Source organism: Ambystoma mexicanum, chromosome 10, assembly GCF_040938575.1.
Source record: "Ambystoma mexicanum isolate Mex_15411 chromosome 10, UKY_AmexF1_1, whole genome shotgun sequence".
Lineage (NCBI taxonomy): Eukaryota > Metazoa > Chordata > Amphibia > Caudata > Ambystomatidae > Ambystoma > Ambystoma mexicanum.
The window spans coordinates 963,515,439-963,534,666 of NC_090932.1; the positions used below are offsets into that span (position 1 = coordinate 963,515,439).

The 19,228-nt window shown below is 45.6% G+C and overlaps 1 protein-coding gene across 3 annotated transcripts in view; it reads right to left on the reverse strand.

Annotated features, from left to right (window-relative positions):
* The window catches only part of FNDC3B (fibronectin type III domain containing 3B), a 796,261-nt gene that overhangs the window by 337,670 nt on the left and 439,363 nt on the right, over positions 1-19,228 (reverse strand). For all 3 annotated transcript variants that reach the window (XM_069618738.1, XM_069618739.1, XM_069618740.1), the window contains one exon: positions 13,709-13,952. In XM_069618738.1, the coding sequence (XP_069474839.1) occupies positions 13,709-13,952 (244 nt within the window). The remainder of the gene's footprint in view (positions 1-13,708; positions 13,953-19,228) is intronic.

Sequence of the window (19,228 nt, forward strand, 5' to 3'; positions counted from 1 at the left end):
CCGCAGTATAAAATATCAGCTGAGGGTGAACGTGCTTTGAAATGCATTGTCTCCGATTTTGTGCATCGTGGGGTGATCGAGGAGATTACAGGTAGTTTGTGTAACAGTCCGATCTTGCCTGTATATAAGAAAGGTGACAATGCAATTCCATACCGGTTCATAATTGATCTTCGTGCTATCAACAGAGTGGTCGCCCCACAATTTCCAATTGTGCCCGATGTGACGACGATATTAACAATTATCCCCGCTTCGGCTACGCACTTTAGCGTTGTGGATTTAAAAAACGCTTTCTTTAGTATTCCTATACATGAAGAAAGTAGATATTTGTTTGCGTTCACCTTGGGGGGGCGCTCATTTACATTTACAAGGGCACCTCAAGGGTATACTGAAAGTCCCAGCATTTATAGTAGAGCTTTGAAAGAGCAGCTCGACACCCTTAAATTGCCACCTACTTGTACGCTGCTCCAATATGTTGATGATTTGATTTTGGCTGCAGACTCTGAGACTGCTTGTAAAGAAGGCACTGTACTGTTGCTTGTTCATTTAGCTAAAAATGGTCACAAAGCTTTGCTTAAAAAATTTCAATATTGTTGTCAGGAGGTCGCCTATTTAGGCTACCTCCTGTCAAAGGAGGGGAGAAGATTGACACCTGAAAGAATAAAACAAATTTCTGGCATGTCTGTTCCAAATACACAGAAGGAAGTCAGAGCCCTGATAGGTATGGCTTCTTACTGTAGGTTGTGCATCCCGAACTTCTCACTAGTGATAAAACCGATGTTGGCTCTGACGAAGAAGGGCATTTCTCTGCCACTGCCATGGGAATCAGAACATCAACGATCATTTGAGCTTCTCAAAACCGCGCTATGTTCTGCACCGGTTCTGGGTACTCCAAATTATGACAAGGCCTTTGTGTTGTTTGTGCATGAATGTGATGGATGTGCTTTGGCTGTGTTAACACAGGAACACGAAGGGAAGAATAGGCCGTGCGGCTACTACTCCTCCGCCCTTGATCCTGTCGCATGCGCTTTGCCAAGATGTTTGCGCGCTGTCGCCGCTGCTGCCGCGTCTGTAAAACAGAGTGAGGGGATGGTCCTAGGCCATGATTTGATTTTGATGGTACCTCACTTTGTTGATATTCTATTGAACAAAACCCAAACACAACACCTCACCTCTGCGCGGTTAACAAGGTATGAAGTAATTCTGTTTGCCCCTCACATCCAAATTAAGAGGAGTTGTGTTCTTAATCCGGCTCAACTCTTACCTTTCCCGCAAAACACTGTTTGCGGTGACGAAGAATTACATGACTGCCTGTATACCACTGAACAAGAAACGAAGGGCAGGATAGATCTCATAGATACTCCTTTGGAGAATGCAGAAGGGGAGCTGTTTTGCGATGGCTCCTGCTTCAAACTTTCGGATGGTACATCTACAGCTGCTTATGCAGTTACTACATTGAGCAAAGTTGTCGAAACTAAGAGAATTTCGCATAACTCCGCGCAGGCCGCAGAGATTGTAGCATTGACCCGAGCTTGTGAACTCTACCAAGGGCGTATAGTAAATATATATACTGATAGCCAGTACGCATTTGGGGTAGCTCACAACTTTGGAAGGCTCTGGTCGGAAAGAGGGTTCCTGACCTCACATGGGACCAAGATCCAGCATGGCCCCTTGATAGTGCAATTACTTTCGGCACTCTCACTCCCTAAACAGTTAGCGATCATGAAATGTGCAGCACATCGGAAGGTCATAGATGATGTGGGCAAAGGGAACGCTTTTGCGGACTTGATAGCCAGACAAACGGCCACAGACCTTGGCACGGACATGTATGCCTCGAGGGAAATGAGAGATGCTTACATAATGGATTAAGGTATTGGGTCTGTCCGAGATATTCAAACTGATGCAACAATAGAAGAATCTAAAAGGTGGGCTGAAGGAATGGGGAAACTGGATGATGAAGGGTGTTGGGTGGATACATCCGAAGGGAAATGGTTGCTCCCTGATTCATAAGTATTGGCAATGGTTACGATGGCACACGGTCCTGCACATGTGTGTGCCCAGCAAATCATGAAAATGTTAGAACAAGTTTGGGTAAATGACAAGATTCTGGAAACTGCGAAGAGGCACGTCCAGAACTGTATGATCTGCTTACAGCACATTGTGGGTAAGGGGACAGTGACTCCAAGGGGAAGCTTTGGGCCCCCTTCTGTTCCCTTCGAGGTCATTCACTTTGATTTTATTGAGATGGAACGATGTAATAATCTAAAATATGTTCTTGTAATTATTTGTGCCTTCAGTAAATGGGTCGAGGCTTTCCCCATTAAAGATGCTACCGCCATGACCACTGCAAAGATTATGGTAAAAGAATTCTTTCCTCGACTTGGGCTCCCGAGGATAATTTGGTCGGATAATGGTCCCCACTTTATTGCAGCAGTAATTTTGCAGATATGCACAGCCCTATGTTTTGAGAAACGATTTCACTCAGCTAGACATCCTCAAAGCGCTGGGTTGGTGGAAAGACACAACGGTATTTTAAAGAATAAACTTGCAAAAACATGTGCTGATACCAAACTAAAATGGCCAGATGCCTTACCTATCGTGTTATTAGCTATGCGTACCACACCTCAGACTAAACCTGGGCTTTCTCCATTTGAGGTAGTGATGGGGAGACCTCCTAACATTTGGGGTCTCCCAAAACCTAAAGCCCTGAGAGAGGTGGAAAATGTATTGCTTGTAGACTACTGTAACCAGTTAACTAAAAACCTGTATTTCATTTATCACCAGGTGCACTCGGCTTTACCTGTACGGTTCACAGGCCCAGGACACGATATACAGCCTGGAAGTTGGGTCCTAGTGAAGGCCTACGAGAGGTCTTCCTGTCTCGTGCCTCGCTGGCGGGGACCCCACCAGGTGTTATTGGTCACCAGGACAGCAGTGCAGGTGGCTGGAAAGAAGAACTGGAATCACGCGACGCACGTCAAGAAACTTCTTCACCCGACGCCACACGTTACAGAAGAAGCAGAACCCCTCGCTGATGCTACAATCTCTGATCTTGGAGTAGCAAACAGCGCTGTGAGTGCGTCAGAGAATCTCTCTGAGCCCGAGGAGCTTGGGGAACAGTCCATTTTGTCTCCGCACTCTCTTGAAAAATCACTTCCGGAAAACACTGTTTCGAGCTCTGCGACTTCCGTCGCCTCCGACACGTCGCTTCCCTCAGGAAGTGACGACACTTTACTTCCGGACCAGACAATTTTGGTTACCACCAGGTACAACCTTCGACGAAGGAAATAGAACTACGGCACGAGTCTTGCGTGCACTTGGAAAAAGGAGGTGATTGGAAATTCTCTTGTTATGAGAAAGTTCTGTTGAACAAAAGGGATTCTGCTGGCTAGGGTTGGGAAGGACTAAGAAATCGCGCGACCGTAGCGTCGCCAGCAACGAACATTGGGGTCGTCGATTGAGGAACTACGATGCCTGCCACCTCCGCTGCTGCCCCCCGCATTGGACTAGTGAACAAGGGGGTGACCAAATTGGACAATGAACAATGTGTCTGGGCCCCGAAAACGTACTGCTGTGTGTTGATAATGATAATTGTTATTTTTGCAACCGCTGCTGTAGGACTTTGGTATTTCGAAGAAATCTATCCTCTGAAACCTTTACTACCGACCGAGATTGTACCAACTGTTTTGACTCCCTCTGTACACCTTCACACTCTGTCCCCTAGAGAGTCCCAAGATAGACAAAAGTATCATAATAACACTTTGATGATAGTAATGAATGCTACTCATGCCATTTTTAATAAGAGTAATTGTTGGATTTGTACTCATTTACCGCAACATGGGAACAAGGGACTGGGATGGTATATACATCCTCTACCTTTAACGACTGCTTGCTATGCCTCTCTTAGAGCACTATTCTTTGGCCGATGGAATGATAGCATCTCAGGGAACTTTGATGGAACTAATCTGAATGATTTAGAGAAACGTGAATTGACTCTCCTGGGATGCTCGCTTTTCGCAAATAGAAGTAAACCTAACGTTGCTTCTATTAGGCCGTCTGATAAACTATCTCTTCCTTTTCAAACTCTGATTTCCTTTAAAATGGCTCCGATAGGCAATAAGGACGATGTACCTCCTGACTCGGTTCCGTTCTGTGTACAGAGAAATGGCACTAGGCCAATGGGAGATTTTGAAGGTTGTAAAAACATTGTAAATTTGTCTGGGGAAAACAGGCCTCTGTATGTAGGGGGGCCTGTTTATTTTGTTTGTGGTAGTTTAGCATTTCCCTGGTTGCCCAAGGATTGGCAGGGAACCTGTTATTTAGGAATATTGTTACCCGGGGTATTTGTAGCCAGTACATTGGAGGTTTCTAAGGTTCGCCCGCGGCGAGACGAGAACGGAGATACCCCTGGGCAAGTATTGGGAGACATAGCGAAATCAGTTGTGCCCTTTTGGGGACAAATAACAAACTCAGAGAACATTAGGGGATTAGCAAGAGTACTGGAGAGAACGATCAACCGGACCACGGACATACTCTACAATATGATCTTAGAGCAAAAAGCAATAAGATTGGTAGCACTCCAAAATCGGATGGCACTAGATGTCATTTTGGCAGAACGAGGTGGTTTATGCAAATTAGTGGGGTCCGCTTGCTGTGTTTTCGTACCAGACTCCTCGCCAACAATTTTTAAAGCAATACAGAACTTGCATACTCTTAGTTCTGAAGTACATATCCCTGTAGGAGACTGGAATCTTAGCACTTGGTTCTGGGATTCTTTACGATCTTGGGGTTGGAAGGTGCTTTCCGTTATTCTGGTTATTTTAGGGATCCTGCTTTTCCTTTGTTGCTGTTTCAATGCCTCCCGAGCATATGTGGAATGCTAGGGGGATGTTGTGCCCAAGCAGTGAGCGCAATAGGGCATAAAATATATGCCCCGGATACAGCATTTAAAGAATTCATGTTACAAGAGGTTTTTATGAACGACCTAATGGCTATAGACATTACAGACAATGATTCGGAATCTATGGATGATAACACATGGAGTTATTTTCAAAAGTATTAGGAATGATGTTAGCACTTGGCATAGGCCAAAAGGAGGGTCTGTCGGAATCGAAATAATATTATACCTCCTATTGCATTGTTTGAATGTGTGTTGGCCTACGCCAAGTTGTCTAAAACATTGTGTAAATAGATTCCACGGCAAGGTCTTGACCTTAATGTACTGTGTAAATCGCCATCTTGGATTTAGCCACTATTTTAGGTTCTCTTGTAATGTGGAAGTCACCCGGAACATCAAAATGGAGGCCGAATGACATTTCGAGTGGGATTCTGGCCGTTGTGACCTCCGCACACATGAATAAATAATATGCCTGCAGGCCACTTGTTGGGGTCGCGAACTGAGACCTTGTCCTATCCCTGACCTATGTGTAAATGAACAACTGTATCAGCGGAACTGATCAAAATGCATACATTATGGGATTGACCTGGCAAGGAACCCTAGGCCTCGTCCTAAGAATGGTTAACCCACGAGGGGGTTGGCCAGAGCAGGATGAAGAGTATAAAAACAGGAGTATCCCAATGTACGGTCTCTCACACTAACGCAGTGAACTCTCGTTGAAGTTTGTTCTGTTACTCTGAGAGCGGAATAGCTATCCGTTTGTCAATTGACTTTTTGGTAACTGTTGCAGCTTTTAAATAAAGCACTTTGTATGTTCTTTGTAACCTGTGTTGGTGTGTTTCCTTTGGGCTTCCCTGCCTCATATCAATTTCTTTGTTTTCACAGCTTGAAGAGTCTTAGTTTGCTTGACTGCGAGTGAATAACCCTGATGTCAATGCCAAAACACGGGATGCTTGTTGAAGAATCTAATGACATTCCGGAATCAGTGGGTATGCCATTTCCTTGCCTTTTACCCTAAAGTATTGGAACCAGAGGGAGCATCACCAAGTACATTCACTCGGAATGTCCGACACAACTTACACCCATTAACAATCTCTTGGACAGCCCAATGGACTCTTCCCTCAATGAGGTTTATGCAGCAATTCCATGGCTCAAGCTTCACATGACTGCAGGCAGATTTTTTTATGAAAAGTACCGGAAACTTTAAAGGTGGTTTGCAATGATTATTGGTAGGGTCTATGTTTCATTAATTCTGCATTTCTTCCTGCCTAGTTCTTGGAATTTGCCCTTCGCCCTCCTTTTTCTTTCTTTATCTTTTACTGGAGGTTGCACTCCCATTCCTTCTTTCCCCTCTCACTTTATTTACACCTTTGCCCTATATACCAAATCTATTTTGGGCCCTTCCCCGAATTCGAAACTGGGGTAAATGTTTTTTTTAATCGACAAAGAAAATTCAATGAAACTACAAAGACAAAGCGTGAGGCCGCTTTGCCTTGAGTTGACTTCGCGGTGGGGAGGAAGCCAAGTGAAATTCTTTTTAAAGGGTCTAGCTACAAACTATTTCCATAAAATAAAGTACATGAAAGGGCCAGGCATCCTTTCTCAGGAATACGTTTCCATTTAGAGCTAGCTTAAATATTAAGATAGGTTTGGTTGAAGAGTTAGCACTGGAGCGTTTTAACCAGCCATATTCTCAAATAAACATGTTCCGCTGGCAAAAGCAACGGGCGCTTCAGAGAAAGTCAACGGCAGGTTGGAGATGAGCGGCTTTCTCACATAACTTTTATTAATTATTTGTGTTACGTTTTATGTGGCGATAACCATGCACTTTGCGAGCAACCAAGCTTGAGGAAGCGAGAGCGGGCGCTGCACCCTATAAGCCTCAGAACCCTTTGGGATGTGATGCCAAACAGGGGGCCTGGAGGCAGGCTGAACCATGAAATGGGCGGCTGTCAGAAACGAGTCTGCTGTTGAGGGAGGCTGCAGGAAGGCTCTGCAAAGAAGCCGCATCAGCTAGACACAGGCTTCCGAGCTGAAGAGAGAAGACATTAATATAGGGAACAAGGATGAGGAGGGAGAGCATTGGCAGTGCTGTCCCAACCATACATTCAGATGAGTGATCAGAAAAGAGAATAAAACCTGGGACAATAAGGTTTGGGATGAAGGAGGTGCATAAAAAAGGGAGTGAACTAAAGGAAAAACTAAATGGTGGCAGAGTGTGAGGAAGAATTGGAAAGGTAGTATGGGGAGAAAAGAGTGGTGGCGGAAAGCAATGACATGGTAGAGCTCAAGTTCCAAAGAGTGGGTCATGGTGGGAAGGGAGACAATGCTACCTGCCAGCCATGGAGTAAGGTAGACATTGATGTTCATGGAGAGTTGAGTTCAGAGGTGTGGATGGAGGGAGCGCATAAATCCCTCATCAGACCTTTTATGTTGAGGACTGTAACCCCCTTTTAGGAGTTACTAGTTTGTATTGAAGAACTTGGCATCAGTAACATTACTTTCAGTGTGATGCATGACTCATGGAAAAAACAGAGCGAGTTTACTAGTGTCGATTAGAACCACACGCTCTCTGTGTTCCTCTGGGCTTCCTGTTTGGCAGGCCTGACTGGAACCTTTCCCTCCCCCAGTAACAACCAGGCAGATTAGAAGTGGCAAAGAATGGAATGTTCGAGAAAGAGGGTGATGAGATGGTAACTTGATCAATGGAGGGAGAAGGGATAAAAGTCAGAGCACTGAGAGAGAGGCAGCTACACAGGACAGTGCAAAGAAACAGAGAGGCGGGATAGAGGGGTCCCTGTTGGTGTAGGCAAGAGGCCTATGCAATGGTCTGTGACAGCATGTCTTCTACTTATGGAGTACCGGTGCCCCCCTCCAGGAGCCCCTTCCCCAGAATCATGCTTCTGAATCCTTTCAGCATAGCCTGGGAAGTTATGGAGAGCCATACAAGAGATGTATGGACTGGGTCAGGGTCCGCTGTGTCTGGGTGAGTGTGTTTGTGCATGTGTGGTGTGTGTATGTGTGTGTGTGCGTGTATACAATTCATATGCTACCCTTTAGCAAATGGGATCTAGGGTGGTTATGTTGTAGGCGTTTTCTAGAATAGTCCTGCTCATCTAGATCTTAAGTCAATATCCATATATGGCTTTGAATTCTACTCTCATAATATCCTTCAAGAAAGTCAGCATAAACTATTATACTATACTATTATCCCCGGTGAGGAATAATCAGATTGTTGCAAATGATCCGATTGGCCCTCGCCGGGTCATTACCTGGCCATAAAACACTAACCCTAGGTGCTCTGTTTGGAGCGCCGAGTCGTGCAGAGTTCCTTTCCTTTCTTCCCTATCCGTCATGGAAAGGGAGAAGGCACTACTTGCAATGCCTTCTCCCCATTCTATGGTGGCCATTTTGTTTACCTTTTTTACTTTCTTTTTTTTTTTAACGGCTGCCATGGGAAGGGGGAAGGAACTACGTACAGTCCCTTCTCCCGAATCCCTGGCAGGCATTTATTTCACTTTTATTTTCCTTGAGTTGAGAACAGTTTTGAACGCCGTTTCTCATCTTGAGAAAAAATGCTATTAGTACCCCAGTAGGACGTGCTGTGGTACTAATAGCAATAGATACCTCAGAGGGGGTGGAGGGGCATTACCGCTCCCCTTTCTCAGGTTCTATTCCTTTAAAAGGAACAGGCTTAGTTGAACCTGCCCTCAACATATTGCTGGTCTGAAATGTTTCCTCTGATCGAGGTTCACACGTCAGCTGGTTGTTTCTTTCATAGTGATTATGGCGATTGCAGGTCGAGGTAACAAGTGTCCCAAAAGCTAGACCCTATACCCCTCATGTGTGCATGCTGGGAAGAAGAACTCTCCCTTGGGGGTTTCCACGTATGAACTTGACCGGTTAAGGCGGCGCGTGTCACAGTAGGTTCGAAGTGCTCCTGAAATAGTTAATTAAGGACATGAGAACAATGGCTCAGAACTAGGCTGGTCAGCCATCAATGGTAACAAAAGACCAAGAAGTAAAACGCTGTTAGACTCATCGAAGACACTGCAAGTTAGAAAGTGATGTTGAACAAAGATGGCACCCAAGACTTGAGAGAGATGTGCAAAATAGTTCTTGGTTGAATTGACATTGTTGAATTATTAAAGGTGTACATATTAACGAAGTGATAAAAGGGTCAATTAAAACCTGCAAATAGGAAGAGTGAAGTTCACAGTTTATATTATTAAGTTATATTATACGAGTCCCTGTCCACCCTAATGGGACAGGTGTTCAGCACTATAGCACCAATGCAAAAAGTCACAAAGCCTGTAAAAGTCGGAAATCGCAAATGGAAAGGGATTTGGAGTATGTTAGGCCAAGCAATGGTACAGGAATTGAGGAGGTCATTAAACCCACAATGACTATCCCTTTAAATTACAGAGGTGGCACCTAGAAGTGATAAAAGCAAGGTTCCGTGACCTACACATGTCCCTCCTACGGTTTTGTTGTGATTCCAGTCAACATTGAAGCAGTCATGATGGGGTTAACTTAAAATCGGATTCAATGCCTTTGCAACCTAGGGCCTAACGTCTTCTGGCCCATGTTCATCTCGCGCGTGGATGGGGGAAAATTCGCTAAACACAGGGGTCCCAGGTGCCCCTAAAACCACCTCTGAAATCCGTCCAGCGTGCTGCAGCATCCCTTGCCATAGGATTCTAAAAATATGACTGCATCGCCCCCATACTCAAGGAGTTGCACTGACTGCACTTGCAAGCCTGCTTCATGTTCATTTAAGCCTACATCATCTAAAAAGCAGTCACAATCAAAACACCTCTCTACCTGGCTGAGAAACTCAACTTCACCAGAGGCCCCGACAAACCAAGCTGGAAGTAACATGGAATAAAACAGGTAAAGGGCCTGCAAAAGGTTACCCATGCAGATAAGGCTGGCCCCCTCCATCGCACACTAAGGGTGCTCCACTCTTCAAAGTACATCTCTCCATTTGCTAATCTCGCCCGTCTCCCTCTGCAGAGCTCCCCACACGCTGATCCTCTGCTACCCCCACACCTTACTTTAAAGCCTCTGGATGTGTCCCCCATCTACAGACTCCATTGCTTGCCATCTAGGTTTGCACTTTATAAAGCACATTCGTGTTTATGTATCTGCAAGACAACGCACCACATAAGCCTTCCGGTATTTTCCCAACATGTTTCAAAGAAGACTGATATCATTTGAACTCACAGATGTTCTCATTTTTCTGTGGAAATCTGTATTGCAAAATCACAGACCACATTGCAGCGACTACATACAGTTGCTAATGTGGGGTATCTTGTGCAACACGTCCTGTTCAAATTATTTGATATTTTCTTTTGAGATAAAAAGTGAAATGTGCTCCTGAACTACTCTAAAAGTAAGAGATCGGCCACTGGGCATCAACATCTGCCCGTGCGCCTTTGAGGGGCTACATTCATCAGTGCTATGGCGGGGCCTTCTCCATCATGGCCGCCACTCTAGAGACTGAAGTGTGGACTCTTCTGCCTGGTCCGTAACCTGCCTCTGCTCCTTACAGATTGGCTGGGCTGGTGTATTTTCCATTTGCCGTCCCGGGAGCCGGCAGATGACGCTGCCCCCGCCCCCTTTAAGGGCCTCTTTTAAGGGTCCTGCTGAACCCTGTCTGGGCCTGTCTGGGCGTGCACAACGCGCCAGGCCCTCCTCCTCTGTCTCCGCATTCCACTCTCTTACTGCAGCCCCTGACCCTCCCACTACACGTTGTTGCCGTGTACCTTCTCACTTCGTGCAGTAAGGTGTTCCTTCTCCCTCCCACCTCCTTTGTCTGTTTTTCTCTTACTTTCCTCTGTCCTTCTATATACTTATCTTTCACTGATTTCCTTACTCTTACCCTGTCCCCTTAACCTCACTCGATTCTTCAGTCGTTACTTCCTCCTCCGTTCCCCTGTTCTGGCTGCTTACTCCACTTGCCTGACTGTGCCATCTTGCCCCCGCCTCTCTGCCCTCTTCCTCCGCTTGTTCTGCATCCCCTTTTGTGCCCCAATTTTTCTTCCTGCCGCCTCTTCTTGCCTTGATTTCCGCTTTTCTGTCCCGTTTCTGCCATCTGCGTCATCTTACATTGACTTCCGCTTCTGTGTCCCATTTTTGTCCTACTTCCTTCTCCTGCTTTTTTCCCCTTCTGTGCCCCCGTCTTCTGCCCTCCACCTTCTCATTCCTTTTCTCCCTTCTCTGCCCCGTCTCAGCTCACCGTCTCCACGTTCCTTGATTCCCCTTCTATGCCCCCCTTTCTGCTTGCTGCCCTCATTTGCTGAGGCTGTATTCGTATGTCCTTCCTCTCGCCCCTGCTCTCCCCCTCCACCCCCCACCCTCTTCAATTCCTCCCTCTTGGTTCATTTGTGTCATCCTCCATCCCCTGGTGAAGCAGCCCTCATTCCTGCCCTCGCCCTCTCACGTATCCTTGTCGCTTCTACTTTCCTCTCTAGCCTTATGATATGATTGGTTATTTATAATGTGCTTAATACCCAGAGGTTTCTAAGCGCGCATGCGGGGATCGAACCTGTCTTGCTTACAAGGTGAGCACGTTGCCCCTGAGCCTTCAACTTGTCCGCTCCTGCTGGTTGCCCTCTTCAACTCTTCGCGCTTCTCTCCACGTGCATTGGTTAACTACCCCCCACTTCCTTCTGCCAACCATTTGCTGTTTTGCACACTTTGTGCCCCTCCACATTGATCTGTAACCTAGGCTCTTTCTTGTTTCTTCTTCTGCTGTGTCTTCTTTGCCTTCCTGCTCCCCCTTTCTGTCGTCCTTTCTGCCCTGTGCTGGGTTTTATACTTTACCTACCAGTACCCCTGGATTGAGCTTCACCCTCTGCTGTAGTTCGCATTCCTACAGGCAATAACTGATTGACTTTAAACCGTAGTGTTTGCATCTACCATCCTGCAATCACTGATTGACTTTAAACCGTACTGTGTTTGCATTACTATCCTGCAACCTCGGATTGACTTTAACCCATGCTGTGTTTGCATTTACCATCCTGCAACCACCAGTTGACTTTGAATCCTGGCTGTGTTATGCATTACCCATTTGCAACCATGGACTGCCTACCTTATACCTGCATTGTGATGTAGCCCCCCTCATCATAAGGTGAGGCTTTTCCATGTTGCTTTTTACCTACCATGTACCTGCACTTCTTCACGTGTTTTGCATTTATTGTACCCCTCTCCTCTTCCCCTCCTGCTGCCACACCTGCACTTTCCTTCCTCCCCCTCTCCCTTTTTCTTGCTTGCCTAGCGGACTAGTAGGAACGCTTTCTTATTATTTTTCACCCCTTCAACCCCTTCCTGCACTTCTCCCCCCTCCCTCCTCCCCCTCCCTTGCTCTCATACTATAGCACTTGCACGTTCGAATGTTGCCAAGACCTTTGAAGGAACGTTGCTTTCTTTGATTTATCACCCCCCCTTTGTCTTGATGCGCCTTGAAACACAATTTTTGCTGTATAGTGCGCATTACATATGACCAATAAATAACTAAATATGTTGTATGCATGCTGTATCTTAAAGAATAAAAGCAATGCGTGTACTGTATAAATAGCATCTTGCAAGTTAAACTCTCTCTTCTAAATCCTCTGTAGAGTGAATCCAGTTGAACTGCCAAGGCGTCTGGTCTCTTTCGCCTTCCATATTATCCCAACCATCAGACTCCCTGAGCCCCGGAGACCCTTTTACCCCTTCCCACGTAGCCATCACATTCCCATGAGATGGCTGGATCTTCAGACTTCCCCACACCGGACAAAGCAATAAGGGCCTCGTGTTGCTCGCGGCCAGAAAGGTCCTTGCTCTCCCTGACCCTTGCACTTCCCTTACTCTGACAAACTCACATTCTCCAACGCATCCAGTGGTCCAATGGGCCCAAGGCACGTTGTGTTGCTTAGAGCAGAGAGTCAGCTCTCTTCAGTGGCTGCCATGGCACGCTCCACGTGCCCAATCTCCATGCGTGGTGAATTAAGCACCAACTAACATTGCATACTCCAGTGAAAGGAAACTACAGCCAGGAACAGGGCAATGCAACATGGATAGCTCCTTTTGCGTTCTGCCCCTTGTGGCTTGCCATAGCTATCCATGCATTGCTCTTTCTCCACGAGGTAGTGTATCAAATTCACACCCTACTTGCTCTGCAGGACCCATGCTAGCTTCTCACCTAGTTCCTTTGGACTCAATTCTTTTGATCCTTAGCTGTAGCTGACCTTGCCTTGTTCCATTTACCCTGTCCTCTGCAGATTCGATCTGTCTCTTTGCTCCATGTGTCTCGGAGGACTCCTTCCTCCTCCTGAATTGGTAACGAATGCTCAAAGTCCTGGCCAGTGCCAGGGTTTGCAAAATCGCCTCGTCCACTCGCACAATCGAAAATAAACATTCTTTTCAGTAAATAGCAAAATTCCCAAAGCCAGCCCAACCCAGTGTTAACACCAAGCGCTCCCTAAGGTGCAAAAGCAGCAGAGGGAGCGCTCCTGGGCTGGCTTGCACTGTCAAGGGGAAACATGGGGCCTTTCTGACAGTTTGTAGCCCAGCGTGCCTGCCAATGGGCCATGCAAGGCAAGGAGAGGGGAGTTTTTCTTCCCCAGCTTTGCGTGGCCCACTGTGGATGCAAGCTGTGAGACTGCGGCTCCGAATGTGTGTGGGGGGGGGGGGCTCTTATACAATATTTAAATGGTAGAGTGCACCAAGAACTCTCTCTTACCACAAGTCATGCCCAAACCCACAATATATGCATACACAAAACGAGGCAAGGGCTTTATAGAAACAAGCACTGTGGTGCTGGCTCACCTTGCTCTCCATATATAGTTGGCTGAAGGTGATGCTGCTGGAAAAACTGGGGCGGCATATCTCCAGGCCCGGTGACTGGCGGATAGAAGGCGGTGTGAGAATTGTGAATAAAATGTGGATGATGAGCAAGGTAAGGTGGTAAATGGTGGGTTGGAGAGATGGCAGAGGGGTAGCTTGGAGGGTAGCACTCTGGAGACTGCGGCGTCACCACAACTCGGCGGACGCCTGTGCTGTCTTCTATGACCTGGGAAGGAGAAGAGGGAGATGTGGTGATCAGAGACAGTGGTAAGTTTACGGAACATTCTACTAACAATGTTACACAATTACAATATTGATATGCAGTCGTATATAATAGTGATTTCCCAGGAAAATGTGTCGTCAAACTTTCCTTGAAAGATTGTTACAACAGAGAAATAAGTGATACTCTAATGATATACTTATCCTTAAACAATGAGTCCTTACCTGGGTAGGATGCAAACTCTGAAGCCTGTTTCCGTGCACTTTCAAACTCGTTTCTTTCTGCAGTGATTTACCTGTGTTTGTGAAACGATACAGTACCTTCCAAAGTGCCTTGAATGTGATCATTGGCTACTGACTTCACATGCATGCACGCCTTTACGCCCGCCTGTTTGGTCAATGAGATGAAGCACTTCAACAGTTGGAGGGAAATTGGGGAAACTATTCAGGAGACAAGGTTCCAACCCAGGTATCTTAAGTATCAAAGAGAGAACTTAACCCTTTGCAAGATAGAATTAATTAATGTTCATTCGTGCCTTTGTAGTTCATACAAAAAACTTTACGGGAGTATCCCCCCCTTTGTGCTCATCCCTCCTTTAAATGACATTTGGGGAGGAAGGCTGGACGGGGCAATGCGGAGGAAGGCTGGACGGGGGCAATGCGCCTGCCTTGGAAGCAAGACAACGCAGCGCAACACAGGTTTGAATCCTGTTCCCGTACTTAGAAACCACATGTTGGTGTTAAGTGCGTTATCAAAAAACAAATATAATTATTTATGCCACCTCTTCTTCTATCTTCCAGGTGCAAATCTTAAAAAAGGGAAACCACAGGCTTTGCCATGTGTGTATTTGAAATGACATGGTTCTGGACCATGCAAGATATTGCAGATCACTTCATGGGCTTTTGGAGAAGCTACTACTTTAGCATGTTTTTGAATTCTATGTAGTTCCGATGACATTACCCAATGCTTTGGCTACTCAATTTATCAACCTTGGATTGGTCAAACATGGAACCCACGGGATTGGTCTGCTTATTTGGTATACCATTTGATGATATTTGGTGGGTTCAGGTCTTCCTGTAGCTAAGGTATTTTGTGTATTTTTATTCCCACGTATATCATTGGACATATTCTCATTGAGTCATGTCAGATGTGACCAATTCTCTTCCCATTACTATAAGAAGCATTGTCCAAAATCTTCAAACACTTCTATCAACTATATTTTTCTGGAATTACATACAATTCATCATGAAAAATGTTGACCCTCATTTTTATTTTTATTGCATGGGTTTACAATTTTGTTTTTTAATGGGTGAAAGTCATTGCTCTGAATGTTTAATTGACAATTGATTACTTTGTTTAATGTTTTATATGATTCATGCATGGCACCCATTATTCTTTGGGGGTGAGGCTGTGCTTCAGTCAATTTTAAAACAAAAACCTAAACATAGATATATTAAGGAATGTTTGGGTACACCACCACAGACACTTCATCTACCCCTCGCCTAGGTCTTTTTAGAGATGAAGAAAGGAAAAGTATATAAACATAGGATGATAAAATATTTGGCCTATGACCCCTTTGTCAGACTTTTCTTTTTTAAGATGTGCCATGCACACAAGTGATATTAGTTTTTTTGAATTCAACAAATTCCCTTACTGTATAGTTAAATAATTTCGACTTTCCACCTTAACGCTTCACCTCTGTCCAAAACTTATCTGGTGAAAGCCTCCACACTACTAGAGCCCACGTGAGCACATGTCAAGTCCATCATCCAGCAACTCACCATCTAACTTCATCTTGTACAATCCTTTGTCATAACTAGATTGAACCTTAACAATAGAACTCTGCTCCAAAGCAAACTGTACTCTCCTGAGTCCCACACTCATGCTAACCAATAACATATCACATTTGGGAAACATGCATCCCTACTTCGACGACCATATCCTCCAAATTCATCCCAATTGTTTTTCTCGATGAGTTTGGTCATTCTATTCTCTAGTTTCTCTTTCATCTCCTCCCCAATTCTCCTCTTACTTTTCACAGACTAAGGTCCGGAGGGTCACAATATGCCACCTTTCATCAAGGTCAGGCGCAGTGCGACACCTATGGGCGTAATGGGTGCAGTATAAATATTGAATAACATAACAAAAAACAGAATCACAAGCATAGGAATATTTAATTCAGGGTGCAACATTTGCACTTGCCACTCTCCATTGGCTAGTGATTTTTACTTTTGGCAAGTAAGAAATGGTGTGCTCTATGTATGCATAACATTCAGTTGGCGACTGGCTTTTATGGCGGACTAGTAACTTGCAACTTCAATTCATGCCCCTGGTTTAATTTAAGTTGAACAGGTTACCCAAGTCTACACTAATGAAAATTGCTTCCACACAATCAGAAGAACATTGACTAGTACAGTGATAGGGGCATTGCCCAGTATCCTACAAGGCAAAGATGTGAATCAATGGAAGAGGTCTAAGTCGTTCCCCCTTCTGAGTTCAATACAAGTATCTTAGAGTTGGGTATTAACAGTTCGTTCCCTCATAACTGCGAAATCTGTAAAAACAGCATTTTTGTGCCCTGAGATTACAGAACAGTGTTGTGAGTTGGACCTGCTCCCAATTCTGCTAGGTGATGGGGCCGAGCCAAGGGGAAGTGGGTTGGTTAAGCTGCCACCCGATGCGCCTCCCTATGGTGATCGGCAGGATATCCCCCGAGGTCCAGACCCCCTCAGAGACACAGTATCTCTATACCAACAAGACCGGTAAAGCTGGTAGAGGAGCCAGGAAAACTGGAATTTTGCAAGTTGTCGTTCTCCTACATACACGAGGCAGTTGAGTGAGACCAGAATATGGCTCGAACGAAGGCCGTTCAACACCCAGATGGATAACGGGCAATTCTGCAGCGGCTGTCAGGAGTCAAATGCCCAATACAGGGTGTAGCAGGAACAGCATGCAAGGTATGCACTGCGATTCCTTGCACATACCGCTGTGCAACTTTCCTGTGAGATGTGGCTGAATGCCACAGAGCTGCAGCTATTGCTCAAGCAGATTCCAAGATGGTGCCGGCTCCTTTATGCAGCTTTAAATCTTCGGGAACTTAGCGGACCAAGAATGGTCCCTCTTCTAGAGATAACAAATCATCCCCACAAGAAGCCCTAAGAGAGACCGGGGAAGAACAAAGTTAGAGAAATCGACATCAAACAGGGAGGTCATTACTTAAAACAATCTAGCCCGCTAAACCAAATCAAAGCACTCAGCCTGCATCAGTGCAGGGAGAAAAGCTATGGAACCAGGCAAGAGTACAGAAGAGAAGCACCAGAAAGCCCTGATTCGAAACTTGTCCCACACTAGATTACAAGATGTGGCCCGTGGAAGCATCGCTTTAAATATAGACTGCCTGAAAAAGAATGCAGAGGGGAGGAAATAACCATTCCAGAGAGCAAGTGAGCTGCCAAGGTCTGACAGAATTGACCTATAGTAAAACCGGAAGCTAGGACTCCAAGAGAGCAGAGAGAAACCAGAGAAACCACCAGGGCTAAAGAACAGGCCTATAGGTCCCTGAGAGACCCTAGAGATACCAGACAATTATGGGGTCGATAGCAGACAACCGTAGTGTCTGAAGAATAGACCTAAAGGGGATCCCTAAGGAAAACCCTCAGAGACCCCTGCAAAACCAGAGAATCCCACGATCTGAGACATAGATAGGTTGAGAATTTTACAAGAAGAATGGTCAGAAAAGTTTCAAGACAACCCAGAGACATTCAAGGTCCAATGAACGAGCCTTTGGAGAAGCCACAAGCAACAGGTATGTGGTCAGGGCTCCCTAGCAGTTCAAAGGTCTGAGAAGAAGACCCTGAGGGCAAGAGAAAAAGATGAATCTTGAAACCTGCGAGTACCAGGGCTGGGCACCTACAGACCATAACCTTTATACAGGACTTGACTTTGTGTTGACATGAAATGTACAGATGCGAGTTTCTAAAGTAGGAAAGGCCTGGGGGGCTGACAGGATTAATAAACAATATGTACTGGTCTCTCTATGTTTTGTTGGCCATTTCCTTCTGAACTTATCTTGTAGGGTAGGTAGTCCAGAAGAGGACAGAGGCTCGTGAACCCTATGGCAAAGGCACTCATGGAACAGGATCAGCACCTCCGAGGAAGCAGAGACCACTATTTGGAGTTTGCCTGAAAGTGTTTCTAAAGCCTTACCATGCTGCGCTATATGATCTGCCTGAGGAGTTTCTTCCTCCCCTCTTTACATAATCTTAAACGGGGGAAATATTTCTCAAGAAACTCACACCAGAAATGCAGCAAGACCTTTATATGGTCCTTTCAGTAGAGTGTATTCACAAAAGGCAAGAAAAAGGGGCAAGTAGCCCAAGGTCATTCATCTTTATTTTATAATGTGGTTATTGACCCTCGGCTGGTAACTGTACATTGGTTTTCAAGCTTAAACAGAATATGCAGGAAAATAGACTTTCTATTCGGTAACCTCGTAGGGAAAAAACCTTTTCAGAGATTAATTTAGACAGTGACAGATATGTCTAATGCCTACAATGAACAAACCAATTACAGAAAGGTCAGTGGAGTTCTTGGGTTTCAGACAAGGCTATTCAATTACATGTTTGCCCTTTTATACAATGCTGCTATTTTTCCATGCCATTGTCATGTTCAGACCAGCTCAGCATTCACATCTTTACAGCCAAACAGTGACTAGAAACACTACGCACAGAAGGAAGGTATAGCAATATGGCCCCAATGCATATAGAAACACCCACAACCATGTGCAGCACACAAACACATACACACAAGAATCCTCCCAAGCTGGATTGCAGGCAGCAATACGCTCAGACATCTTCAACTGGTATGCTTGGAATGCGCTGCTACAAATTCCCCTTTTGGGGTGGGACCAAGCCTGATTTGCACATGGTCTTTCCCCATCTGCAATGGCTTAGTAGGCCGAAAAACGATGGTCTGGAGGGTTGCCCAGAGTTCTGCCAATGGTTATGATTAATTCAAAATCTTACAACCATCACCTTTTGGTTTTACTTTAGTCACCCCGAGTGGGACGGGTATGCCCAGACGTGGGTCCTGAGCCTGCTGGACCTAATGTCCTCAACCTACTCCCCACTGATGACGCCCAACGAGGCCGAAACATGTCTGGGGATGCTTGTGGTCTTGCGCAGAAGGGATGTGACCTAGCAGTTCGGACTGGCCTGCCCATTTTGGATACAGTCTTTCCCCTTCTGTAATTGCTTAGCAGGCTGCAAAATGATTGCCTGGGG